The 26,175-nt window shown below is 40.1% G+C and overlaps 7 protein-coding genes across 10 annotated transcripts; 3 read left to right on the top strand and 4 right to left on the bottom strand.

Moving 5' to 3' along the window:
- Positions 1 to 278: 278 nt before the first annotated feature.
- Positions 279 to 4,009, top strand: LOC119485127 (GTPase IMAP family member 9-like). 3 transcript variants are annotated; one of them, XM_037764473.1, is made up of 4 exons: positions 279 to 638; positions 812 to 923; positions 3,055 to 3,691; positions 3,743 to 4,009. In XM_037764473.1, the coding sequence occupies exons 2-4, from the start codon at positions 830 to 832 to the stop codon at positions 3,909 to 3,911; spliced, it is 900 nt and encodes a 299-aa protein (XP_037620401.1). In that variant the 5' UTR covers positions 279 to 638; positions 812 to 829; the 3' UTR covers positions 3,912 to 4,009. The 3 variants fall into 3 exon arrangements, with proteins under 3 accessions (XP_037620401.1, XP_037620400.1, XP_037620403.1); XM_037764472.1 differs by having other exon boundaries at positions 281 to 638; positions 3,055 to 3,683; positions 3,735 to 4,009; XM_037764475.1 differs by having other exon boundaries at positions 586 to 638; positions 3,055 to 4,009.
- Positions 4,010 to 4,838: 829 nt separating this feature from the next.
- On the top strand, positions 4,839 to 8,145 carry LOC119485126 (GTPase IMAP family member 9-like). 2 transcript variants are annotated; one of them, XM_037764471.1, is made up of 4 exons: positions 4,839 to 5,173; positions 5,347 to 5,458; positions 7,144 to 7,769; positions 7,821 to 8,145. In XM_037764471.1, the coding sequence occupies exons 2-4, from the start codon at positions 5,365 to 5,367 to the stop codon at positions 7,968 to 7,970; spliced, it is 870 nt and encodes a 289-aa protein (XP_037620399.1). In that variant the 5' UTR covers positions 4,839 to 5,173; positions 5,347 to 5,364; the 3' UTR covers positions 7,971 to 8,145. The 2 variants fall into 2 exon arrangements, with proteins under 2 accessions (XP_037620399.1, XP_037620398.1); XM_037764470.1 differs by having other exon boundaries at positions 4,842 to 5,173; positions 7,144 to 8,145.
- Positions 8,146 to 9,133: 988 nt separating this feature from the next.
- Positions 9,134 to 13,064, top strand: LOC119485123 (GTPase IMAP family member 7-like). The gene is made up of 3 exons (XM_037764462.1): positions 9,134 to 9,471; positions 9,679 to 9,750; positions 11,958 to 13,064. The coding sequence occupies exons 1-3, from the start codon at positions 9,363 to 9,365 to the stop codon at positions 12,887 to 12,889; spliced, it is 1,113 nt and encodes a 370-aa protein (XP_037620390.1). The 5' UTR covers positions 9,134 to 9,362; the 3' UTR covers positions 12,890 to 13,064.
- Positions 13,065 to 15,266: 2,202 nt separating this feature from the next.
- Positions 15,267 to 16,927, bottom strand: LOC119485800 (GTPase IMAP family member 9-like). Its single transcript, XM_037765573.1, has 2 exons — positions 16,788 to 16,927; positions 15,267 to 16,694 (listed from the first exon to the last, which is right to left on the bottom strand). The coding sequence occupies exons 1-2, from the start codon at positions 16,807 to 16,809 to the stop codon at positions 15,856 to 15,858; spliced, it is 861 nt and encodes a 286-aa protein (XP_037621501.1). The 5' UTR covers positions 16,810 to 16,927; the 3' UTR covers positions 15,267 to 15,855.
- Positions 16,928 to 17,667: 740 nt separating this feature from the next.
- LOC119485801 (GTPase IMAP family member 9-like) lies at positions 17,668 to 19,888 on the bottom strand. Its single transcript, XM_037765574.1, has 2 exons — positions 19,716 to 19,888; positions 17,668 to 19,233 (listed from the first exon to the last, which is right to left on the bottom strand). Exons 1-2 carry the CDS (start codon positions 19,735 to 19,737, stop codon positions 18,389 to 18,391), a joined length of 867 nt encoding a protein of 288 aa, XP_037621502.1. The 5' UTR covers positions 19,738 to 19,888; the 3' UTR covers positions 17,668 to 18,388.
- Positions 19,889 to 20,570: 682 nt separating this feature from the next.
- On the bottom strand, positions 20,571 to 22,940 carry LOC119484929 (GTPase IMAP family member 4-like). Its single transcript, XM_037764111.1, has 2 exons — positions 22,820 to 22,940; positions 20,571 to 21,037 (listed from the first exon to the last, which is right to left on the bottom strand). Exons 1-2 carry the CDS (start codon positions 22,839 to 22,841, stop codon positions 20,571 to 20,573), a joined length of 489 nt encoding a protein of 162 aa, XP_037620039.1. The 5' UTR covers positions 22,842 to 22,940.
- Positions 22,941 to 24,234: 1,294 nt separating this feature from the next.
- LOC119485430 (GTPase IMAP family member 4-like) lies at positions 24,235 to 25,445 on the bottom strand. Its single transcript, XM_037765041.1, has 2 exons — positions 25,302 to 25,445; positions 24,235 to 25,208 (listed from the first exon to the last, which is right to left on the bottom strand). Exons 1-2 carry the CDS (start codon positions 25,324 to 25,326, stop codon positions 24,364 to 24,366), a joined length of 870 nt encoding a protein of 289 aa, XP_037620969.1. The 5' UTR covers positions 25,327 to 25,445; the 3' UTR covers positions 24,235 to 24,363.
- Between the last annotated feature and the right edge of the window lie 730 nt (positions 25,446 to 26,175).

The following is a 26,175-nucleotide window of genomic DNA, read 5'->3' as shown; positions in this document are numbered from 1 at the left end:
AAGGTCAGTCACATGACTTTGTTGATATTATGGTCTCGCAGATAGGAAGAAGAATGGCTTCATTCAAGGTGAAGACCGTGGTGACGGTCATCCTTCGGTCTCATAGATCCATAGTTATGGACATAACTTACGATCTTTTCTTTCTCTGAATGTTTGTCCCACTTAAATGTCTGGATTAATACTACAACTTTTAACTTGTCACCTTTTTACATAAAACAAATATAAAGTTTCCATTGCTTTTTAAGAAAAGTGATTCACAAATCTTTGAGATGCATGAGAAAGCCCTGGTTTCACCTTCAGTTGTTTATTTATTTGTGTTGTTTGTTGGTTATGTTATGTCATAACAGAAAAAGCTAGTCTAACGTTAGCAACAAAGCAACAATCACACACATTTCTGTAACCTGAACCAATGCCATTCCTCCTGCCACCAGTAGATGACTCCCTCCTCATGGATCCTGCTTTGGTTTCAGTGCTGTTTTCCAGGAAATGAAACTAGACCCAGTGATGTGAAAGAGAAGCCCATATCTGACTCATAACTATTCAGGCAGTTAGACAGTTAGGTGTGTGCTGATTGTTGTGCCTTAAAAGAATCTCTTCACCTGCCAACATATCAGACAGCTGAGGAAACACTTGTACAGGTATGTAAACAATGTCTCTTTTAATATAAGAAGAAGGATTTAAATACATTGTTTGAATATATAACCAAACAGGGTACCATTCATTTTATCACTTCTATTTTAATCAAAACATTTAATTGCTACCTGAGAAATTTCTTTTAATCTTTTTCATTATTTTGTTTTGTTTTTGACAGAGATCAGCCGTTACAGAGATGTTGGGAAGAAAAGCTTGGATCCCAGGTTGCACCCTGCTTGTGCTGGTCACGTTATGTGGTGAAACGGCTCACTGCCAAAACCAACACAAAGGTACGTCATCTAAAAGGACACAATGTCACTGGCACTGCAGGATTTGGAGATAAAGATATGGAGCCCTCATACTGATTATCAGACAAGTCAAAAACATACATCTATCTGTTGAGTAGGGATGGGCGATACCAAACCTTTCAACTTCAATACGATACTGATACTTTGTTCCAATTTTACCGATACTAATAATTTCTTATATTGGTAGGTGATTTTTTTTTTTTTTTAATAAATAATGGCAATCTTTAGAAAAAGACAAACATATCATTACACTTAAAGGCAAATCACATGACACACATACCTGAGGCTGTTTGCATTCACTTGCAGTAACAGTCTTCCACACATTTTTATTAGCTTACTTTATTTTACATTTAATTTATGTTTATATTAAAGCCCTATATTTTTATACACTATTTGATGTCTTAGATTGTCATTTTGCTTTCATTTGTGTGATTTTCCTTTTTTTAATAGCCTGCATATTTAATGAGCGATCCATGATTTTCATTGCCAATGACTGCTTTACTGTTGTTGTGCACATGATTATAAAGTTGAAACTCATGTAACACTCAAATTAAAAATGAGATTGTGATAATGATGTTTAGGAATTTGGGGTAGACAGACAGACACAGCAATAACAAACTATTAACGGTTCTACCTGTACCTGGATATTTGCCTTGCTTTACCTCTCTCAAAACTCTCCTGCAACGTGACGTCTTTTGTCGGACAGTTTTTGTTCCACTTAAACTTAACTTGCAGGGTGTGTTGTTTTTAAATGTTTAAAGAGGTTACTCGTGTTGCTGCTGTGTGCCACTTTCTTGTCACAAATAGTGCATATTGCCGCAATTGTATCTACAAGGGAAAAGTAGCACAATACAACGCTACGTTTCCTTTTCTTTTAATTAAATGTGGTTTGCTATAGAGCTAAAGTTAAAACACTGGTGGCTGAAGAATCTCAGCTAGAGTTAGCAAGGCTACCTACCTGAAAAACTCAAGCCATTTTGGCATCATGCGCCACTGAGCAACTTTCATAGGACGAACAGGGTCCCGCCTCCAACGCTGTATCTAGTTCTCTTTATACATCCATGGGTGAAAGTAGTGAATGTGATAAGGCCTGATTGTCACAGCCTCTAAGGCACCCACCTATAATAATGCCTCCTCTCTGATCACACGCACGCGCTCATATGCATGCACCATAGGCGTGCATATTAGCATGTGGATATGCACGTGCATGAATATACGCGTGCATGAGCGTGCGGTACTCTGAAGGGTCCCGGTCTGGGGGTTTGAAAATATGGTCACTGTAGTTTAGCAATCAGTGTCTTCAGGGGGTCAAGCCGATGTTCCCTCAGCATCATCCCCGGCTCATGTTAAAATTTGTCTACAACTTTTTGAGATATCACACTGACAATATCCGATAAGAGGCAGTCTGGCTAGTAGCCTTCCTCTTGCCTTTGTTGGTTGGGTTGGTTAAGTTTAGGTATGTGGAGTGAGCTAAGGGTTCGTTCAGTGGTTCCCAAACCTCCTCTCGCAGCGCCCCCCATTTTATAACTCTGGGCCCACTTAGGGGTCCTGCCCCCCAGACTGGGAACCACTGGGTTAGGGTAAGAATATCAGGGTAAGCCAATCAGAGTTAGAATAGGGCGGGACATGCCTTCACCAGAGAAAAAAAGATCAGGACTGTGCTGTGCACATGCGTTTGCTGTATTTCTGAGCAATGGGACTTGGGGCAATCTGTGTTTTTTTTTCGAGATAATAACAGACTGTCGGACAAATGGGATTTCAGTCCATTGGGACATTTTTCAGTCTATTGGGCTGGGCAGTCGGAACAATGGCATGGCACCGGCGAAGGCCCTGAACTGAGGGAACATAGGGCTGAGGGAGCACAGGCACGCTCCCGTTTTTAGCTGTTCAGTTAAAGCTAGCGATGTATCGGCTCCTTATAACTGACAATGGGAATACATAGTTACATTCTTGATCCAACCATGCATTCATTCATTCACTAATTCATTTTATCAATAATCATTGACAAATCATTTGAAATATTTTTAACATTTAAACAATCACACCTCCCACATGCACAACACACCTCCTGAAATCGACTATTTTAATTATTGACACTATTAATTGTCCACAGGTTCGACACATCTGAAAGACCTGAGACTCATTCTGGTTGGAAAAACCGGAGCAGGAAAGAGTGCTTCTGGAAACACCATCCTGGGGAGGGAAAATGCCTTCAGAGAGGAAATATCCCCTGAGTCTGTGACTAAAGGCTGTCAAAGAGAAGAGGTCAACGATGGTGACAGGAACATCGCTGTCATCGACAGCCCAGGACTGTTTGACACAAACAAAACACAAGAAGAAGTGAAGTTAAAAATTGAGGAGTGTATTAACCAGTCAGTTCCTGGACCCCATGCTTTTCTGTTAGTGATCAGTTTCAAGTCAAGATTCACTGATGAGGAGAGGGCAGCTGTGACGTGGATCCAGGATAATTATGGCTTAGATTCTTCCATGTATACCATAGTCCTGTTTACACATGCTGACTCGCTAGAGGGTAAATCTGTGGACGACTACGTGGCAGAGAGCAAACATCTACAAAGACTGATAAACCTGTGCGGAGGAAGATACCATTCACTCATCAATGACAAGAGACGAAGCAGAATCCAGGTCAGAGAGCTCCTGGAGAAGATAGAGAAAATGGTGAAGTCCAGCGGAGGAAGTCACTACACCAATGAGATGTACCAGAGAGCCCAGGAGAAACTTGAGGAGGAGAGGAAAAAGAGGGAGGAGGAGGAAGAGCGAAGAAAGAGGGAAGAGGAAGAGAGGATCAGAGAGGAGGAGAAAAACAGTTTTTGGTGTAAAGCGATGGCTGTTGCTTCCATGGGTATTGTTGCTGCAGGGATGGTTTTCCCCTCATATACTGTCATGATGACAGGTGCAGCACTTGCACTCACTCAAGGTTATAATTGCACGATAGATATGCTTACTCCTTAGAGTCCTGAATCTTAAATTGGAATATCAGTTTGCATGCTTTGTTTGTTGTTGGGAATTGGGAACATGCTACATGCATCTGTTTTTTCTATATGTGATTATGTGGTCTATAAACATTTTTCAATAAAGTCTGAAGTTCAGCTCAGATCTGGCATTTATTGCTAATTTCATTCATTTACTTTTTTTATGTCAAAGCTTCGATGGCTTTTGTATGTTCACCATTTATTTATATGTGAGACAGACACATGCTAAGCTGTCTGTAATATTTAAAAATATTGGTGAGATACAATTTATCTTTAGCTGTAACTTTGAACCCAGCAAACTACAACTGTTGCCATGGTGATCGACCTCCAAATCAGTATTTAAATGCTTCATTTTTTGCTTTGTTATATATAAGTATATAACTATAATGTATAAATCCCAAAATAGCCCATGAAATAAGGAATAATCCCACAATATTATTCATTATTCATATTCAACATGAATTATAATGAGTTATTCTCAGATGGATATTAGTGTTTGCTTTGTGTAGAGGTGTGTGTGTACAGTAGTGCTGCAGCGGCGCTGTCCCTAAGCTTTGAATATATTAGAATATTTCTCACCAAAGCTTTGAAGACCAAAACAAAATGGTATTCGGAACAGCCCTACAAGCTACCTATACATTTATCTAGTACTCTATAGTACTTATGGAAGAGGAGGCAGACAGGCAGCCATGCTAAGCTAAGCTAACCAGCTGCTGACAAACAAACAAAAAACATTAGATCTTTTCTTTCTCTGAATGTTTGTCCCACTTAAATGTCTGGATTAATACTACAACTTTGAACTTGTCACCTTTTTACATAAAACATGTAAAGTTTCCATTGCTTTTTAAGAAAAATGATTCACAAATCTTTGAGATGCATGAGAAAGCCCTGGTTTCACCTTCAGTTGTTTATTTATTTGTGTTGTTTGTTGGTGATGTTATGTCATTACAGAAAAAGCTAGTCTAACGTTAGCAACAAAGCAACAATCACACACATTTCTGTAACCTGAACCAATGCCATTCCTCCTGCCACCAGTAGATGACTCCCTCCTCATGGATCCTGCTTTGGTTTCAGTGCTGTTTTCCAGGAAATGAAACTAGACCCAGTGATGTGAAAGAGAAGCCCATATCTGACTCATAACTATTCAGGCAGTTAGACAGTTAGGTGTGTGCTGATTGTTGTGCCTTAAAAGAATCTCTTCACCTGCCAACATATCAGACAGCTGAGGAAACACTTATACAGGTATGTAAACAATGTCTCTTTTAATGTAAGAAGAGGGCTTTAAATACATTGTTTGAATATATAACCAAACAGGGTACCATTCATTTTATCACTTCTGTTTTAATCAAAACATTTAATTGCTACCTGAGAAATTTCTTTTAATCTTTTTCATTATTTTGTTTAGTTTTTGACAGAGATCAGCTGTTACAGAGATGTTGGGAGGAAAAGCTTGGATCCCAGGTTGCACCCTGCTTGTGCTGGTCACTTTATGTGGTGAAACGGCTCACTGCCAAAACCAACACAAAGGTACGTCATCTAAAAGGACACAATGTCACTGGCACTGCAGGATTTGGAGATAAAGATATGGAGCCCTCATACTGATTATCAGACAAGTCAAAAACATACATCTATCTGTTGAGTAGGGATGGGCGATACCAAACCTTTTAACTTCAATACGATACTGATACTTTGTTCCAATTTTACCGATACTAATAATTTCTTATATTGGTAGGTGATTTTTTTTTTTTTTTAATAAATAATGGCAATCTTTAGAAAAAGACAAACATATCATTACACTTAAAGGCAAATCACATGACACACATAACTGAGGCTGTTTGCATTCACTTGCAGTAACAGTCTTCCACACATTTTTATTAGCTTACTTTATTTTACATTTAATTTATGTTTATATTAAAGCCCTATATTTTTATTCACTATTTGATGTCTTAGATTGTCATTTTGCTTTCATTTGTGTGATTTTCCTTTTTTTAATAGCCTGCATATTTAATGAGCGATCCATGATTTTCATTGCCAATGACTGCTTTACTGTTGTTGTGCACATGATTATAAAGTTGAAACTCATGTAACACTCAAATTAAAAATGAGATTGTGATAATGATGTTTAGGAATTTGGGGTAGACAGACAGACACAGCAATAACAAACTATTAACGGTTCTACCTGTACCTGGATATTTGCCTTGCTTTACCTCTCTCAAAACTCTCCTGCAACGTGACGTCTTTTGTCGGACAGTTTTTGTTCCACTTAAACTTAACTTGCAGGGTGTGTTGTTTTTAAATGTTTAAAGAGGTTACTCGTGTTGCTGCTGTGTGCCACTTTCTTGTCACAAATAGTGCATATTGCCGCAATTGTATCTACAAGGGAAAAGTAGCACAATACAACGCTATGTTTCCTTTACTTTTAATTAAATGTGGTTTGCTATAGAGCTAAAGTTAAAACACTGGTGGCTGAAGAATCTCAGCTAGCGTTAGCAAGGCTACCTACCTGAAAAACTCAAGCCATTTTGGCATCATGCGCCACTGAGCAACTTTCATAGGAATGAACAGGGTCCCGCCTCCAACGCTGTATCTAGTTCTCTTTATACATCCATGGGTGAAAGTAGTGAATGTGATAAGGCCTGATTGTCACAGCCTCTAAGGCACCCACCTATAATAATGCCTCCTCTCTGATCACACGCACGCGTTCATATGCATGCACCATAGGCGTGCATATTAGCATGTGGATATGCACGTGCATGAATATACGCGTGCATGAGCGTGCGGTACACTGAAGGGTCCCGGTCTGGGGGTTTGAAAATATGGTCACTGTAGTTTAGCAATCAGTGTCTTCAGGGGGTCAAGCCGATGTTCCCTCAGCATCATCCCCGGCTCATGTTAAAATTTGTCTACAACTTTTTGAGATATCACACTAACAATATCCGATAAGAGGCAGTCTGGCTAGTAGCCTTCCTCTTGCCTTTGTTGGTTGGGTTGGTTAAGTTTAGGTATGTGGAGACTGACAATGGGAATACATAGTTACATTCTTGATCCAACCATGCATTCATTCATTCATTCATTCACTAATTCATTTCATCAATAATCATTAACAAATCATTTGAAATATTTTTAACATTTAAACAATCACACCTCCCACATGCACAACACACCTCCTGAAATCCACTATTTTAATTATTGACACTATTAATTGTCAACAGGTTCGGCATATCTGAAAGACCTGAGACTCATTCTGGTTGGAAAAACAGGATCAGGAAAGAGTGCTTCTGGAAACACCATCGTGGGGAATGAAAATGCCTTCCGAGAGGAAATGTCCCCTGAGTCTGTGACTAAAGGCTGTCAAAGAAAAGAGGTCAACGATGGTGACAGGAACATTGTTGTCATCGACAGCCCAGGACTGTTTGACACAGACAAAACACAAGAAGAAGTGAAGGTAGAAATTGAGGAGTGTATTGACCAGTCAGTTCCTGGACCCCATGCTTTTCTGTTAGTGATCAGTCTCAAGTCAAGATTCACTGATGAGGAGAGGGCAGCTGTGACGTGGATCCAGGATAATTATGGCTTAGATTCTTCCATGTATACCATAGTCCTGTTTACACATGCTGACTTGCTAGAGGGTAAATCTGTGGACGACTACGTGGCAGAGAGCAAACATCTACAAAGACTGATAAACCAGTGCAAAGGAAGATACCATTCACTCATCAATGACAAGAGACAAGGCAGAATCCAGGTCAGAGAGCTCCTGGAGAAGATAGAGGAAATGGTGAAGTCCAACGGAGGAAGTCACTACACCAATGAGATGTACCAGAGAGCCCAGAAGAAACTTGAGAAGGAGAGGAAAAAGAGGGAGGAGAAGGAAGAGCGAAGAAAGAGGAAAGAGGAAGAGAGGATCAGAGAGGAGGAGAAAAAACGTGCCTTGTTTAAAAAGGTAGCTTATGCTTCCTTGGGAATTATTGGAACCATATTTTACCCCTCATATGCTGTCGTTGCAATAGGTGGAGCACTTGGACTTTTAATTGCACAATAGATATGTTTATGTAGTTGTGGGACCTGTGAAAAAAAAAGGTCATGGAAGAAAAAGAGGCAATAAATAATGGTTGAAACAAGTAGTTGCCTTTTACTAAATCTTGAATTGAAATGCATGTTGTATGGGATTGTGTGGGCTAAAAACATTTTACAATAAAGTCTGAAATTCAGTTTACTTCTCCTGGCATTCATCGCTGATTTCATTTAATTTTTTGCTCATGCTGCAGCAATGCAGGACTCGCTCAGGACCCCAGATATTAACCATATTAGAAAGATCTGTGTTTTAGACAGATAAATACTAGGGCTGTCAAAGTTAACGTGTTCAATTTGTTTTAACACTGCTTATTTCTTTAACGCAACTTGCAATTTTTAGGTTGTAGCAGGTTCAGTTTTAAAGCCAGTGCGAATATACTGGCATCATATGAAACTAAAAACCCTAAGAAATCCATTGGTACCAACCATGTCATACTAGCTTGGGAGGATAAATAAGGCTGCAAACTTGCGCAAAACTCAAGATATGTGAATGAAAATGGGTTTCTATGGGTACCCACGAGTCTCCCCTTTACAGACATGCCCACTTTATGATAATCACATGCAGTTTGAGGCAAGTCATAGTCAAGTCAGCACACTGACACACTGACAGCTGTTGTTGCCTGTTGGGCTGCAGTTTGCATGTTATGATTTGAGCATATTTTTTATGCTTAATGCAGTAGTGTTTCTGGACAATAGTTGTCATTGTATGATTTCCAATAATAAATATATACATACATTTGCATAAAACAAGCATATTTGTCCACTCCCATGTTAATAAGAGTATTAAATACTTGACAAATCTCCCTGTAGAGGTACATTTTGAACAGATACAAAATGTGTGATTAATTTGCAATTCATTGTGATTCACTATGGACAATCATATGATCAATTGCAATTAAATGTCTTAATTGGTTGACAGCCCTAAGAAATACACATCTGCATTAGTGATGGCGGATAGGTCTACCTATTTTAAAAGGTTATCCATTGTTTTTGGTATATTTGTTGGAGCTGTAAAGATATATTTAAGATATTTATGTTTTGATGGGAGCAATGAAAGGATGTGGTGATTTTCGATGGCGGTTTTGTTGTTTCCTCCCTTTTAAACAACCAGGCCTCATTATGTGGCTATAATAAGATAACTTAATGTTTATTAGTTAAAGAGCTTGAATGCTGTTCTCGCGTTGTGGTTAGACTTTCTGAAACATACCAGCCGTGCCCATACACAAACCTTTTCAGCATTCACACACACTGTGGACAGCCTCTTTGAGGATGGACATTTTCAGATGCAAACTAAAGACAATACAAGGAAATAGGAAACCCCCTGTGCACAGGCCAGGCTTCCAGACGTTTCCCAAAACCAATGTCTAAAGTCAAGCCACAGAGCTTGTCTAAGTTCGCAACTCAGGCCTGGAACAAGACATTTGGCCACCAGGGAACTGGAGAAGGTAAATCCGACGTAATGGCTGAAGGTAAGACAATCAATCTGACTTATGTTAAAAAACAAAACATTGAAAGCATTGATCTTTTGGTTACTGTAAGATTTAACACTTACTGTGATGCTGTGACGCTGGAAAGAGCACAAGAGGGAAATCGTAAAAGCATAGACCTTGATAATGATGTCATTGGCTAATAATGTATTTTCTCTTGTGTCTCAATGGTATATTTTCATATCACAGCAATACCACTGCGAGAAAAGAAGCAGAAAACTCTACCTCGGTCTGATGGGTGTGGTCTGAATAACTTTGACGGTATGCTCATTCATTGTCTCAATAATTAGACATACATATATCTGTATACCACTTTCTAACAAGGAACAATTTACAAATACTTTATTAATGTAACGACATGGTTTATTGTTGCTTTCAGATCAGTAACACATTTGGGGTTGCCAGGTTGTGAAAAATCCCTTTGTCTGATGTTTATTCTTCTCTAGTATTACTAGCTCTATCTTTGTAGCTGCTCTATTTTGACGACTTATCAGGAAAATGCATGATCTTTTGTTCATGACTTTCTAACATCTATAACTGCAGATTTAATTGCTTATTAGTGACTTATTAACTTGTGAGTTTTTGCACCTTATAATAAGAGTTGAGTTATTCATTCAGTTAGTTAATTGGAATGGTTCTTCCACCACAATAAAACATAAGTATTTGGTTTATTCAGAGAACAGATTTGGGTTCCAGTTGCCCTGCAACTCTTTCCAAGGCGTTTAGTGATTGAATGCTTTCCTGAGGGATTAAAGCTGCCCTAAATTATGTCCATTCCGTGTTTCTCACCAAAAGACACTGCATGTATCCTTGAGGTCTAGCAGACGTGTTGAATGTGTTTCCTTATTCATAAAACATTTGCAACGCTGGTTGTTATAATAGTTTACATCATGATACTGGAATGCAGGATGGCGTCATTTGAATGAAAATCACTAAGCCAAGCCCATGGGCTTCAGTATTTCTCCTGCTGGCCCCGCCCGTGTGGTCACACTCGGCCCATAGATTTTACATTAGGATGATGTCACAAACATAAAAATACCTTTTCTAGGGTAAAGTTTTACCTCCATGGTCCAAAAAAAATCTAAATAGAAAGAGTAATAATCAACCTTATTTGCTGTTTGAGGTGTCCTGTAAATATTTTCACAGACATCTCTTTACAGGTGCTCATTGTGAAATTCAGAGCATATCTATTGCCTCCTCAAGGCTCTTAGCATGGCGACGGCTGAGCCAGCAAATTGCGAAAACTTGCAAAAACTATCACGAGACTTGCTGCCTGACGACCTATTCTAACCTCAACCGTTCAAGGTCAATGCCTAACCTTAATCATCTTGCAAGAGTTTCGCAATTTGCGTGTTACCTACTCTACACGACCCTGAGCCGGGGACTCGCAGCTAACAGCGCTAACAGTGCAAACAACGCTAACACTGACAGAGCTAACAGCGTTAATCTGGGGGGGAGCGCTACGATTCCATGATGACGCCATGGGTCGGGCCTGCGTTATCAGCTGTAACTGCCGTGTGAGCACAGTTCAGAGCGGCAGCCGTGATCAGTGGAATAGCATATATATATATATATATATATATATATATATATATGCGGTGTATGTATAATTTCTGATGTATGTTCAAGTATTCATTTTAATGATAAGTTTGGTTTTAATTAGTTATTTGATGCTTTTTCAACGGGTAACACAGTTGACAGAGATTTCTCGGACACACACAAAGTGGATGATTTAATGTACATGAATGAGCCAAATACTTTTTAAAACACCTTTCTCATATTTTAATGATTATACTGAACAAATAATTGTGAAAATTATATACAAAAACATGTATTTTAGTGTTAATCTGAAGAGCAAAACAAATGGGACGGCACAAAAACAGCAAATTCCAGTGTAGAATATAAATTATCTGCAAAATAAATGATGGGACCTGTTGACTTTTTTGTATTAAATGAAAGAGAAACGTGCCCCGGTATGTGAATATTTAGTAAAATTTATAAATAGAGCCCATGGACATGACATTTACCCCTAATTATAGAATGACTCATATATATATATATATATACGATGATGTATGTTCAAGTACTACATTCTTATGATAAGTTTGGTTTTAATCAGTTATCGGATGCTATAAAAAGGGGTGAGACGATATGATTGGCAGCTGTGAGTCTCTCACAGTCTGTACAGTGGGTGGAAGTGGAGACACATCGTCAAGCTTTATACAGTCTATGGTGTGCACAAAACAAAAATATAAAAACCCTGCTCCGTAGCGCTACTACCAGGTTACCTTTAAAGAGAAAGCTCAAAAGAGCAGTTATACTAGAGGGAGATACACCATTCAAAGAGATCTTTCACAACCTACGCAACCCCCATAAACCAAAACACTAGTGGACTAACTCGCCAAAAAAAAAACAATGGATTCACCTTTGCCTTGTGCTCAACATTTATTTTGCTTCTGCTGTTACAGCTCTGGATTTGTCTGAAGGGTTGAGGATAGTCCTGGTGGGCAAGACTGGATCAGGCAAGAGTGCGTCAGGAAACACCATCCTCGGTAGAGCGGCCTTCAAAGAGGACCCGAGCCCCGTGTCTGTGACCCAACACTGTGAGACACAGAGCGGTGAAGTGGACGGGACTGTGGTCCAGGTGATTGACACTCCGGGTCTGTTTGATACAGGCATCACAGAGGAAGAATTGAAAATCAGAATAGAGGAGTGTGTCAAGATGTCGGTGCCCGGCCCTCACGCCTTCCTGCTGGTGATCAGGCTCGGAGTGAGGTTCACCGAGGAGGAAAGAAACGCTGTGAAGTGGATCCAGGACAACTTTGGAGACGATGCCTCCATGTACACTATCATGCTGTTTACATGCAAAGACCAGGCCAAAGCTGACAATGCTCTGAAGGAATGCAAGGAGCTGCGGAGACTCTCTATCACATTCGGACGCAGGTACCACGCCTTCAACAACAACGACGCAGAGGACCGTGTGCAGGTCAATGAGCTGATCACCATGATCAAGGAAATGATACAGGATAACGGCGGGAAACACTACACCAATGAGATGTACGAGAAAGCCCAGAGGAAGCTGAGAGAGGAGGAGGAGCGGAAGCAGCAAGAGGAGGAAGAGAAGAAAGAGGAGGAGAAGAAAATATGGGATGCAGAGAGGGAGAAGAAAGAGAAAGAGAGAGCAAAGGAGAAAAAGGTGAAAAGGAAGAATATATACGTGGTCTCGGCTGCTGCCGTTGTGTTGGTGGTGGCTGGGGTGGTCATAGCGGTGGGAGCCGACACCACGGTGGCTTTGGCTCTAGGAGCTCCTGTGCTCGTCCTGGGAGTGTTATGTGGTTTAGCTGCCTTTTGCATATGGAAGGGCATAAGATGCAAAGCCAAAGCAAGTGTTCCAGTGTAACTAGGCAGAGGTGACAAGGACATGTTGATCCATCTGCAGTATGTGACATTGAATATACAGTACAAGTATAGAGTGCTCCAGGAATGAAGTATTTTTTTGTAGGCCAACCAGGAAGTTAGCATCGCCCTGGTTCCCTCGACAAAACGCCAATGGGATTGTTCCATTGGGTTTTGGATTATTGCAGAAAATAAGCTCTGTGGCAAACACATGTTTATGATACTTGCACGTTTTAATCAGCAACATAGTCTCCACAAATGAACACCACTTTTATGATTTTTGAAGTGTAAATGCAATCGCCAGAAGTAAAAAGCCAACGTTAAAGCTATAAACAAACTACACTAACGAGGCTGTGAAGGCGGACGAGTCGTCATGATGACGTTTAGTAGTCTCATTTAGCCACTTGTTAGCAACCGCCTTTTTTAAGACACGTTAAGGCTTCAAAATTCACATGTGGGGTATTTATTGATGTATTTTATACCGTAGAACAAAACGTTAAAATCTCCTCAGCTTGTGTTAACCACAGACCTTATTTCAGGCATCTAACTAAAAACCCATTCAAAAAATCCATTGATTTCCAGACGAGGGAACCGAAGTGCTAAAATTGATTTCTGGGTTTTAGGACTCATTTCTGTAGCACTCTATTGCACATATTTACTGTTTAGAACTAATCAATGAATTATGCTGTTTTGGCCTTTTCTGCATTCTGCTTGCAAAATTATTATGTTTTGACACAACATTGCAATAACAGAAATATGTGAATTTAATGCTGTCAGTAAACAAACGGTATGAAACGTTTTTTCCCTTTGTTGGTTTTGTTTTCACTCATTTATTGTTTGGAGCTTATATATGAAACCCACATGGAGACTTGAACAGATATTTTCTGGATCATGAGAAACAGTCTAACTCCTAATGTAAGAATGTATTGACATATTGTGCTATAGATCTCATAAAGTTTGTAAATACATTATTTTTGCACGATTCATACTTTCATAATGTTACAATTGCTCAAATAGAATATTCATGCAGATGAATTACTGTTCCTTATTTAAACTGTGATGTGCTGTTTCCCCTCGCTTTATTATTAGTAACATTACAAGCTCACTTCCCTAAAGGAAATGAGAGACAATGGTAAACGTCCGCCGGGTCGATCACATTTCACTGCAACCCCTCACTATGCCACCACATCCCTCCAGCACATACCATCTACAACCAAATGACCAAGAAAGGCAGTGTAATGGTGAACTGTAGGCCAGTCTGTGTCAACCACATATTGATCAAAGTACGGGTGCTTTAGCTGCTAAATGTAGTGATGAAGCTGAATTACATTTCTGAAATATGAAATGGTTGTAAAGTGACATGTGGGTGTAACACATAATAATCAGTGGTGAGCTTGTTTCAGGCAGGTTAAGTTTTAATACATAATGGTAATACAAAATACAGTTTTTTCACATTCAAACTATCCATTATTTTTGCTTGCTTTTTTGTACAAGTTAAGTTAAGTAGTGTATTTTCATTACATACTGTAAATAATTCAGATTTGCAACCTTCACATCAAGATTTTAACCTTTTGTCCAATAGACAGGTTTGGGCCATGTTTTCAAAGACTCAAAATCAGAGAGGATATTGAGGTGTACAATTTTCAATACTGCATTTTCTATTATATAATAACCGAAATGTAGCCTAACATTGCAAGTTTGTGACATGCAGTATTTCCCATTTGTGAGGACTTATCAGTTGATATTTATATTGTATATGGGTCACCTTTACATCAGCTGGAGCTGTTGCATTGATGTAAATAAAAAAAGAAGAATTCACAGGTTAGACACTCACACTAATGACTTTTAAGCCTAAAATGGTTGCTGACAGGCATTTAGAGTAAATGCATGAAATGGATCAAGGATTAAAGGAGATGTCTACGACATTCAGAACATTTATATAGCAGCAAACTACTTGCTATGTAATAATGTAGTGGAGTTATGTCTACCTGAGCAGAAAATTAAGTCACTTACCCTCCGTGTCATAGACTGTATATAAAGATGGACGACATGACATTTACAAACGGTTCAGATCAAGCCTTCAGATCAAGCCGAATGGCATCAACACAATCATCTGGACAAAGATGTTAAGCTAACTGAAAATCAACTATGCTTATTGCACGGCTTTGTTGAATACTCGATTCTGATTGGTCAATCACGGCGTTCTACTGTCTGTTATTTCTTTATAGCAGACCGTTGCTATGTATAACAGACTGTTGCTATGGGCGCAGTTCTGATGTCGGACTCTGGCGGACCGTTTTTGTGTCAAATTATTAATTTCTTAAGGTTGTAGCCATGTAATAAGCGGGATAATGTACAACTAGCGGATCATTGTTGTGAAATAAACCCCTTCAGGGCGATGCGAGACCCCTCCACTTCGCGTGCGGCATCGCCCTGTTGGAGTTTATTTCACAACAATGACTGGCTTGCTGTACATTATCCCTTACATATATACCAGTATCTTCTAAAATGAAATCCATAACATTAGCCTAACTTTGTGTCTTACTGTATACATATATACATATATACATATATGTACTACAATTCGGCTTCTGAATTTTTTTCACTGTGCCGTGTTTTGTGTTATTTTTGGACACTTGCAGTGAACAGCCAGTGAATGGCACTCCTACCCTTTATCCTCCAAAAATGTCCGACTTGCTGTCGGTGACATCACATTCCCATTCCCTATAGTGTCCTCCACACAAAATTATGTTCAGGATAAGAGTGTACAGCATCAACATTTGAAGGATTTGTCATAAAAGGTTCATTTATCGTTCAAAGCAGGCAATCTGTGATACATATGTATGAATGTACATAAATGAAATGGAGAAATGCATTTGAGTTTTGACCAAGAAAAAGACAAATATGAATTTTTGCTCAATCTACGGAATGACTTCACAAATTGCTTAAAGGGTCATTGCTTGACATAACTCAACTGTCTGGTTTAGGTTTCATCCACTTCCCGATGCCTTTAGAAATGGCTGCACCTGTGAGCATTAACAACGGTCTTATGGATGCAGCTGCTGCTACAGAAGCTCCAGCTACAGGGGCGTTAACTGCAGCTGTGACTATTGCTAGCATCATCAACTGATTACCTGCAGTGTTCATGTAGCCTCCCCACTTGCTCCACCGTTCCTTCAAATTCTTCTTTCTCTGGGCCTCTTCATACATGCTTTTGGTATAATGGTTAACATTAAACTGCACTATCTTATCTATCTTTTCAAACAGATCCTCCACCTGAGTGCGGTTTTCCATGCATGTGTTGTCAAACACAACGTACCCAGCTTTACAGCCACTGATGAGCTGCTTGAGTTCAGGACTTCGGTCTAAACTGTCCTCAATGGACTTCCCCTTGAGCTCATCTCCCTTCGTGAACAGCACCAGTGTATAATTGGAGACTTCCTCACCAAAGTTGTCCTTGATCCACTTGACGGCGTTCTTCTCCTCTTCAGTGAAACGTACATCCAGTCTGATTACTAGCAGGAATATGTGGGGTCCTGGGTCAGACAGCATGATACATTTCTCTATCTCAGTTTTCAACTGACTCTCCTTTATCAATGTGTCAAAGACCCCAGGGGTGTCGACCACACTCACAGTTCTTTCATCAAAGTGTCCGGTGTCTTTTTCACATGTCTCTGTCACAGAAGACGGAGAAATCTCTGAGGTAAAAGCTTGTCGTCCCAGGATGGTGTTCCCTGTTGCACTCTTTCCTGATCCAGTCTTCCCCAGCAGGACGATCCTCAGGTCGCTGACAAAAGGAGACCTGCAGTCTGTGGACAAAAAGACAGAGAGACAGTTTATCTGAACTCTTGGGTTTTGGGTCAGCTCACATAAGGAGTGTAAAAAGGCCTGAATACACTCACCTTCAGTTGAGGTCAAATCCATCTTGTTGTAGAGAGAGAAATACCTGGAAACACAAATCAAACCTGACTTTGAACCACAAAATCTGTCTGGGCTTTTCTGAACCTGTTGTTCCAGATCACAGTAGGTCTGTACTGCTGTGTGCTAGTTATTCCTCCCTCCCTCCCTTTCTCTCTCTCCACCTCAGTGGTTTACAGGAAAATGAAGCTCTCCCCCTTTCTCTCTCCGCCTCAGTGGCTTCCAGGAAAGTGAAACGACAACTTTCAGAAAGCTGTTGACATGGGATTCAAAACATTATTAAAATAGTTTAGATTCTTACAAGCTAAAGCAGGTGACACCCTAATCTCAGCTTTGGCACAAACTCTTACAGGAGACATGGCACTTTTCTATTGATAAGTCCCTTTCATTGATAATCAGGGTTCATCATAATTGGCAATAAACAATACAGGACTGCACAATGAAATGCAGTAGTCGCCACTCCACATTGCACACTGAGAAGTTGTATAAACGAGACAACGACATTGAACTAGAATCAAATTGTAAAAATATGTATCAAAAGAAACAGTCATTTGTCTTAATATCAACTGGACCTTTGACTTGGCACTGATGGTTAATAAATGCGGTGTCATGTTAACTGAAGTTGCTAAATGTATGTTTTTTCACCTGACATTGTCCCACAAGAGATTTTTGTTTTTACATAAGACCCACTATAGTTCTGTGACTTATGAATTCACCCTGACTGGGTTTATCTCAAAAAAGCAACTGTGTGGATGCGTGGAAGATATAATGGGGATTCTTGTTTTCATAACTGGGGTTTTCATGTAATACAGATTTTTGGTACAAAATCAAATGACACTTTTTAAAGTTTTGGTCACATTGTTTTATTTTATTCTTCCAAATCAAACAGACAAAAATAACAATAGTGTCCTTCACACAAAATGATATCCAGGATAAGAGTGTACAACATCGGCATTTAAAGTATTTGTCATAAAAAGGTTAATTTATCGTTCAAAGCAGACAATCTGTGATTAATATGTATGAATGTTCATTAATGAAATGAAGAAATGCAATAAAGTTTTGGCAAAAAAATAAGTCAAATATAAATTTGCACTCAATCAATGGAATGACTTCACAAGCTTGCTTAAAGGAGAAATATCATGAAAAACTCACTTTTTTCAGTGCTTGTGCTCATACATTTGGGTATGTGGAGTTCCTACCAACCCACAAACTGTGAAATAAGACAACCCAATCAGTTTTTGTGGGCTGTCTAGATCAGAAAACATGTGATTCAACAAGCCATTCACATTTGGTTCCTCTTACTGTGTCACTTATAGGCTCATTAGAATATACGCCCACAGCTTGAGAACTACCTTTGTAAAGGTGCACCATGTATTTTTAGCAAGCCAATCAGAGCAGACTGGGCTTTTTCAGGAGGGGGTCTTAAAGAGACAGAGGGTGAATACAGGTAAATTCAGACAGACAGTATATGAGAAGAATAATGTGTTTTATGAACATTAAAACTTTTAAACATGTTCTAGTAAAAACCCCAAATACAAGTATGAACCTGATATGTCCCCTTTAAAGGGTCATGGCTTGACATGACTCAGCTCTCCGGTTTAGGTTTCATCCACCTCCCGATGCCTTTAGAAATCCCTGCACCTGTGAACATTAACAACGGTCTTATGGATGCAGCTACTGCCACTTCCTCTGCCATTATAGCAGCACCAGCTACAGGGACAGTTGTGGCTGTTGCTAGCATCAACAACTGATTACCTGCAGTGTTCATGTAGCCTCCCCACCTGCTCCACCATTCCTTTGAATTCTTCTTTCTCTGGGCCTCTTTGTACATGCTTGTGGTATAATGGTTACCATTTAACTGCACTATCTTGTCTATCTTTTCAAACAGATCAGCCACCTGAGTGCGGTTTTCCATGCATGTGTTGTCAAACACAACGTACCCAGCTTTACAGCCACTGGTGAGCTCCTTGAGTTCAGGACTTTGGTTTAAAAACTCCTCAATGGACTTCCCCTTGAGCTCATCTCCCCTCGTGAACAGCACCAGTGTATAATTGAAGACTGCTTCACCAAAGTTGTCCTTGATCCACTTGACGGCGTTCTTCTCCTCTTCAGTGAAGCGTACACCCAGACTGATTACTAGCAGGAATATGTGGGGTCCTGGGTCAGACAGCATGATACATTTCTCAAGTTCACATTTCAACTGGCTCTCATTTATCAATGTGTCAAAGACCCCAGGGGTGTCGACCACACTCACAGTTCTTTCATTAAAGTGGCTAGTGTCTTTTTTACATGTGTCTGTCACAGAAGACGGAGAAATCTCTGAAGTAAAAGCTTGTCGTCCCAGGATGGTGTTCCCTGTTGCACTCTTTCCTGATCCAGTCTTCCCCAGCAGGACGATCCTCAGGTCGCTGACAACAGGAGAGCTGCAGTCTGTGGACAAAAAGACAGAGAGACAGTGTAATGGAAAATTACATTGTATGTAATGATGTCTCTTTATACAACAGTGGAAAGTTACTGTCTGCGTACTCTTCGTCTCATGTAGTGGGAAAGTACTGAGTGTTGACTTTTACTGGGACACTGTCTGAGTAAAACAACTACTTATCTGTGCAAAACAACTCCTTTTCTCACAGTCCCTGTTGTAGATTTCTATATAGTCACATTGTAATAATCTCCTTCAGTACACTCTTCTGCAGACTTTGTGTGACTCCGTATAACCAGTGCCTCTTCTTGCAAGAATAAAATACAACAAAGACATTTCATCTGTTTGGGATCTTGATTTCAACGTTCATTAGGACTCATCTTGGAATATTGACAGATTTCCATTACAACAGTTAATCTGAACTCTTGGGTTTTGGGTCAGCTCACATAAGGAGTGTAAAAAGGCCTGCATAAACACAAATAAAGACACTCACCTACAATTGAGATTAAACCCATCTTGTTGTGGAGAAAGAAATACCAGGAAACACAAATCAAACCTGACTTTGAACCGCAAAATCTGTCTGTCTGCGTTTCTGAACCTTTTCTTCCAGATCACAGTAGGTCTGTACTGCTGTGTGCTAGTTAGTCCTCCCTCCCTTTCTCTCTCTCCGCCTCAGTGGTTTACAGGAAAATGAAACTCACCCCCTTTCTCTCTCCGCCTCACTGGTTTCCAGGGAAGTGAAACTACAACTTATTAAAATAGTTTAGATTCTTACAAGCTAAAGCAGGTGACACCCTAATCTCAGCTTTGGCACAAACTCTTAAAGGAGGCATCATAACTCATTTGCATCAACTTTTTGTAGACAGAAACCAGAGATCTAGTTCACTAGTATATATATATACTAAAATGTGTCATTGATAATCAGGGTTCAAGGTTCATCATTATTGGCATTACACGACAAGACTGCAAAATGAAATGCAGTTGTCGCCCCTCTGTGTTGGACACAGACATTGCATAAATTTGACAAATACATTAACTTAGAATAGAATCAAACATCAACAGATTATTTGGCCACTTGGTGGGGCAGGGGAAACAAACATGGTATTCAACAAGTTTGGCTCATCAACCTGTATTGCAGCAATTAAAGCCAAATGTACTTTGATTCTGAACTCTGCTGCCAGCTTCAGGACTATCAGGCATCCTACCAGGCAGCCAATTACCAGCCCGCCTCTTTCTGCAAAGAGCAATGTGCAAATAATGTGCCCACTGTGCCCAAGCTGCCTGGAATGAGGGGGCGTTGAAGCCATTGTGGGAATGGTGGCATTGTCTCTAATGCCATCTAGTGGCTCTACAGAGAAACTTTTAATTTACCCACCTGTACACTGTCAGTGTGTCTCTTGAGCTCATCTCCCCTCGTGAACAGCACCAGTGTATATTTGGAGACTTCCTCACCAAAGTTGTCCTTGATCCACTTGATGGCCTTCTTCTCCTCTTCAGTGAAACGTACATCCAGTCTGATTACTAGCAGGAATATGTGGGGTCCTGGGTCAGACAGCATGATACATTTCTCTAGTTCACATTTCAACTGGCTCTCCTTTATCAATGTGTCAAAGACCCCAGGGGTGTCGACCACAGTCACAGTTCTTTCATTAAAGTGGCCGGTGTCTTTTTCACATGTGTCTGTCACAGAAGACGGAGAAATCTCTGAGGTAAAAGCTTGTCGTCCCAGGATGGTGTTCCCTGTGGCACTCTTTCCTGATCCAGTCTTCCCCAGCAGGACGATCCTCAGGTCGCTGACAACAGGAGAGCTGCAGTCTGTGGACAAAAAGACAGAGAGACAGTTCATCTGAACTCTTGGGTTTTGGGTCAGCTCACATAAGTAGTGTAAAAAGGCCTGAATACACTCACCTTCAGTTGAGGTAAAATCCATCATGTATAGAGAGAAATACCAGGAAACACAAATCTAACCTGACTTTGAACCACAAAATATGTTTGGGCTTTTCTGAACCTGTTGTTTCAGATCACACTAGGTCTGTACTGCTATGTGCTAGTTATTCCTCCCTCCCTCCCTTTCTCTCTCTCCACCTCAGTGGTTTACAGGAAAGTGAAGCTCTCCCCCTTTCTCTCTCCGCCTCAGTGGCTTCCAGGAAAGTGAAATTACAACTTTCAGAAAGCTATTGACATGGGATCAACACATTATTAAAATAGTTTAGATTCTTACAAGCTAAAGCAGGTGAAAACCTAATCTCAGCTTTGGCACAAACTCTTAAAGAGGCATCATAACTCATTTGCATCAACTTTTTGTACACAGAAACCAGAGATCTATTTCACTAATATACATATACTAAAATGTGTCATTGATAATCAGGGTTCAAGGTTCATCATTATTGGCATTACACAACAAGACTGCAAAATGAAATGCAGTTGTCGCCCCTCTGTGTTGGACACAGACATTGCATAAATGAGACAAATACATTAACTTAGAATAGAATCAAACATCAACAGCTTTTTTGGCCACTTGGTGGGGCAGGGGAAACAAACATGGTATTATTGTGTCTTTTCTGTCCTGATATTTCAGTAGTTTTTTATATTGTTCTTGTGGCCTTCTCTTTTTGCTGGGTCCGATTTCCAGTAAGCCTTTGAGTACCCATTGTCATGTTTTTGGTTTGTCTGTCTCTTGTCTGTGCTCTACCTTATTGTCAATACGGATGTCATCCTCTATATTTGTTGCAAAACAAATCTACCTACAGGTACAAATAAAGTCACTTGAACCTGAACCTGAACCTGATGGTATTCAACAAGTTTGGCTCATCAACCTGTATTACAGCAATTAAAGCCAAATGTACTTTGATTCTGAACTCTGCTGCCAGCTTCAGGACTATCGGGCATCCTACCAGGCAGCCAATTACCAGCCCGCCTCTTTCTGCAATGAGCAAAATGCAAATAATGTGCACACTGTGCCCAAGCTGCCTGGAATGAGGGTGCGTTGAAGCCATTGTGGTAATGGTGGCATTGTCTCTAATGCCATCTAGTGGCTCTAAAGAGAACATTTTAAATTACCCACCTGTACACTGTCAGTGTGTCTCTTGAGCTCATCTCCCCTCGTGAACAGCACCAGTGTATAATTGGAGACTTCCTCACCAAAGTTGTCCTTGATCCACTTGACGGCGTTCTTCTCCTCTTTAATGAACCGTACATCCAGTCTGATTACTAGCAGGAATATGTGGGGTCCTGGGTCAGACAGCATGATACATTTCTCTAGTTCACATTTCAACTGGCTCTCCTTTATCAATGTGTCAAAGACCCCAGGGGTGTCGACCACACTCACAGTTCTTTCATTAAAGTGGCCGGTGTCTTTTTCACATGTCTCTGTCACAGAAGACAGAGAAATCTCTGAGGTAAAAGCTTTTCGTCCCAGGATGGTGTTCCCTGTGGCACTCTTTCCTGATCCAGTCTTCCCCAGCAGGACGATCCTCAGGTCGCTGACAAAAGGAGAGCTGCTGTCTGTGGACAAAAAGACAGAGAGACAGTTCATCTGAACTCTTGGGTTTTTGGTCAGCTCACATAAGGAGTGTAAAAAGGCCTGCATACACTCACCTTCAGTTGAGGTCAAATCCATCTTGTTGTAGAGAGAGAAATACCTGGAAACACAAATCTAACCTGACTTTGAACCACAAAATATGTCTGGGCCTTTCTGAACCTGTTGTTTCAGATCACAGTAGGTCTGTACTGCTGTGTAGTTATTCCTCCATCCCTCCCTTTCTCTCTCTCAACCTCACTGGTTTACAGGAAAGTGATACTACAACTTTCAGAAAGCTGTTGACATGGGATCAAAACATTATTAAAAAAGTTTAGATTTTTACAAGCTAAAGCAGGTGACACCCTAATCTCAGCTTTGGCACAAACTCTTACAGGAGACATGGCACTTTTCTATTGATAAGTCCCTTTCATTGATAATCAGGGTTCATCATTATTGGCATTAAACAATACAGGACTGCACAATGAAATGCAGAAGTCGCCACTCCACATTGCACACTGAGAAGTTGTATAAACGAGACAACGACATTGAACTAGAATCAAATTGTAAAAATACATATCAAAAGAAACAGTCATTTGTATTAATATCAACTGGACCTTTGACTTGACACTGATGGTTAATAAATGCAGTGTCATGTTAACTGAAGTTGCTAAATGTATGTATTTTTTCACCTTACATTGTCTCACAAGAGATTTACAAAAGACCCACTGTGGTTCTGTGACTTATGAATTCACCCTGACTGGGTTTATCTCAAAAAAGCAACTGTGTGGAGCCGTGGAAAATATTGTGTGAATTCTTGTTTTCATAACTGGGGTTTTCATGTAATACAGATTTTTGGTACAAAATCAAATGACACTTTTTAAAGTTTTGGTCACATTGTTTTATTTTATTCTTCCAAATCAAACAGACAAAAATGACAATAGTGTCCTTCACACAAAATGATATTCAGGATAAGATTGTACAACATCGACATTTAAAGTATTTGTCATAAAAAGGTTAATTTATCGTTCAAAGCAGACAATCTGTGATTAATATGTATGAATGTTCATTAATGAAATGAAGAAATGCAATAAAGTTTTGGCAAAAAAATAAGTCAAATATAAATTTGCACTCAATCAATGGAATGACTTCACAAGCTTGCTTAAAGGAGAAGTATCATGAAAAACTCACTTTTTAAGTGCTTGTGCTCATACATTTGGGTATCTGGAGTTCCTACCAACCCAAGAACTGTGAAATAAGACAACCCAATCAGTTTTTGTGGGCTGTCTAGATCAGAAAACATGTGATTCAACAAGCCATTCACATTTGGTTCTTCTTACTGTGTCACTTATAGGCTCATTAGAATATACCGCCCACAGCTTGAGAACTACCTTTGTAAAGGTGCACCATGTATTTTTCGCAAGCCAATCAGAGCAGACTGGGCTTTTTCAGGAGGGGGTCTTAAAGAGACAGAGGGTGAATACAGGTAAATTCAGACAGACAATATATGAGAAGAATAATGTGTTTTATGAACATTAAAACTTTTAAACATGTTCTAGTAGAAACCCCAAATACAAGTATGAACCTGATATGTCCCCTTTAAAGGGTCATGGCTTGAAATGACTCAGCTGTCCGGTTTAGGTTTCATCCACCTCCCGATGCCTTTAGAAATACCTGCACCTGTGTACATTAACAACGGTCTTATGGATGCAGCTACTGCCACTTCCTCTGCCATTATAGCAGCACCAGCTACAGGGGCAGCTGTGGCTGTTGCTAGCATCAACAACTGATTACTTGCAGCGTTCATGTAGCCTGCCCACTTGCTCCACCATTCCTTTGAACTCTTCTTTCTCTGGGCCTCTTTGTACATGCTTGTGGTATAATGGTTACCATTTAACTGCACTATCTTGTCTATCTTTTCAAACAGATCAGCCACCTGAGTGCGGTTTTCCATGCATTTGTTGTCAAACACAACGTACCCAGCTTTATAGCCACTGGTGAGCTCCTTGAGTTCAGGACTTTCGTCTAAATAATCCTCAATGGACTTCTCTCTGAGCTCATCTCCCCTTGTGAACAGCACCAACGTATAATTGGAGACTTCTTCACCAAAGTTGTCCTTGATCCACTTGACGACGTTCTTCTCCTCTTCAGTGAACCGTGCACCCAGACTGATTACTAGCAGGAATATGTGGGGTCCTGGGTCAGACAGCATGATACATTTCTCCATCTCAGTTTTCAACTGACTCCCCTTAATCAATGTGTCAAAGACCCCAGGGGTGTCGACCACACTCACAGTTCTTTCATCAAAGTGGCCGGTGTCTTTTTTACATGTGTCTGTCACAGAAGACGGAGAAATCTCTGAAGTAAAAGCTTGTCGTGCCAGGATGGTGTTCCCTGTGGCACTCTTTCCTGATCCAGTCTTCCCCAGCAGGACGATCCTCAGGTCGCTGACAACAGGAGAGCTGCAGTCTGTGGACAAAAAGACAGAGAGACAGTTCATCTGAACTCTTGGGTTTTGGGTCAGCTCACATAAGGAGTGTAAAAAAGCCTGCATACACTCACCTTCAGTTGAGGTCAAATCCATCATGTATAGAGAGAAATACCAGGAAACACAAATCTAACCTGACTTTGAACCACAAAATATGTCTGGGCTTTTCTGAACCTGTTGTTTCAGATCACACTAGGTCTGTACTGCTATGTGCTAGTTATTCCTCCCTCCCTCCCTTTCTCTCTCCGCCTCAGTGGCTTCCAGGAAAGTGAAATTACAACTTTCAGAAAGCTGTTGACATGGGATTCAAAACATTATTAAAATAGTTTAGATTCTTACAAGCTAAAGCAGGTGACACCCTAATCTCAGCTTTGGCACAAACTCTTAAAGGAGGCATCATAACTCATTTGCATTGACTTTTTGTAGACAGAAACCAGAGATCTATTTCACTAATATACATATACTAAAATGTGTCATTGATAATCAGGGTTCATGGTTCATCATTATTGGCATTACACAGCAAGACTGCAAAATGAAATGCAGTTGTCACCCCTCTATGTTGGACACAGACATTGCATAAATGAGACAAATACATTAACTTAGAATAGAATCAAACATCAACAGATTATTTGGCCACTTGGTGGGGCAGGGGAAACAAACATGGTATTATTGTGTCTTTTCTGTCCTGATATTTCAGTAGTTTTTTATATTGTTCTTGTGGCCTTCTCTTTTTGCTGGGTCCGATTTCCAGTAAGCCTTTGAGTACCCATTGTCATGTTTTTGGTATGTCTGTCTCTTGTCTGTGCTCTACCTTATTGTCAATACGGATGTCATCCTCTATATTTGTTGCAAAACAAATCTACCTACAGGTACAAATAAAGTCACTTGAACCTGAACCTGAACCTGATGGTATTCAACAAGTTTGGCTCATCAACCTGTATTACAGCA

This window comes from Sebastes umbrosus, chromosome 3, assembly GCF_015220745.1.
Source record: "Sebastes umbrosus isolate fSebUmb1 chromosome 3, fSebUmb1.pri, whole genome shotgun sequence".
Classification (NCBI taxonomy): Eukaryota; Metazoa; Chordata; class Actinopteri; order Perciformes; family Sebastidae; genus Sebastes; species Sebastes umbrosus.
This window is presented reverse-complemented; position numbering and strand designations above follow the sequence as displayed.

Coding starts and splice junctions, on each gene's coding strand:
- LOC119485123 (XM_037764462.1), top strand. CDS start 9,363: ATGTCTAAAGTCAAGCCACAGAGCTTGTCTAAGTTCGCAACTCAGGCC. Junction 9,472..9,678: donor ATCCGACGTAATGGCTGAAG/GTAAGACAATCA, acceptor TTCATATCACAG/CAATACCACTGCGAGAAAAG. Junction 9,751..11,957: donor TGGTCTGAATAACTTTGACG/GTATGCTCATTC, acceptor CTGCTGTTACAG/CTCTGGATTTGTCTGAAGGG.
- LOC119484929 (XM_037764111.1), bottom strand. CDS start 22,841: ATGGATTTGACCTCAACTGAAG. Junction 21,038..22,819: donor GGATTTGACCTCAACTGAAG/GTGAGTGTATGC, acceptor TTTTGTCCACAG/ACTGCAGCTCTCCTGTTGTC.
- LOC119485430 (XM_037765041.1), bottom strand. CDS start 25,326: ATGATGGATTTGACCTCAACTGAAG. Junction 25,209..25,301: donor GGATTTGACCTCAACTGAAG/GTGAGTGTATGC, acceptor TTTTGTCCACAG/ACTGCAGCTCTCCTGTTGTC.
- LOC119485127 (XM_037764475.1), top strand. CDS start 830: ATGTTGGGAAGAAAAGCTTGGATCCCAGGTTGCACCCTGCTTGTGCTG. Junction 924..3,054: donor CTGCCAAAACCAACACAAAG/GTACGTCATCTA, acceptor AATTGTCCACAG/GTTCGACACATCTGAAAGAC.
- LOC119485801 (XM_037765574.1), bottom strand. CDS start 19,737: ATGGGTTTAATCTCAATTGTAG. Junction 19,234..19,715: donor GGGTTTAATCTCAATTGTAG/GTGAGTGTCTTT, acceptor TTTTGTCCACAG/ACTGCAGCTCTCCTGTTGTC.
- LOC119485126 (XM_037764470.1), top strand. CDS start 5,365: ATGTTGGGAGGAAAAGCTTGGATCCCAGGTTGCACCCTGCTTGTGCTG. Junction 5,459..7,143: donor CTGCCAAAACCAACACAAAG/GTACGTCATCTA, acceptor AATTGTCAACAG/GTTCGGCATATCTGAAAGAC.
- LOC119485800 (XM_037765573.1), bottom strand. CDS start 16,809: ATGGATTTGACCTCAACTGAAG. Junction 16,695..16,787: donor GGATTTGACCTCAACTGAAG/GTGAGTGTATTC, acceptor TTTTGTCCACAG/ACTGCAGGTCTCCTTTTGTC.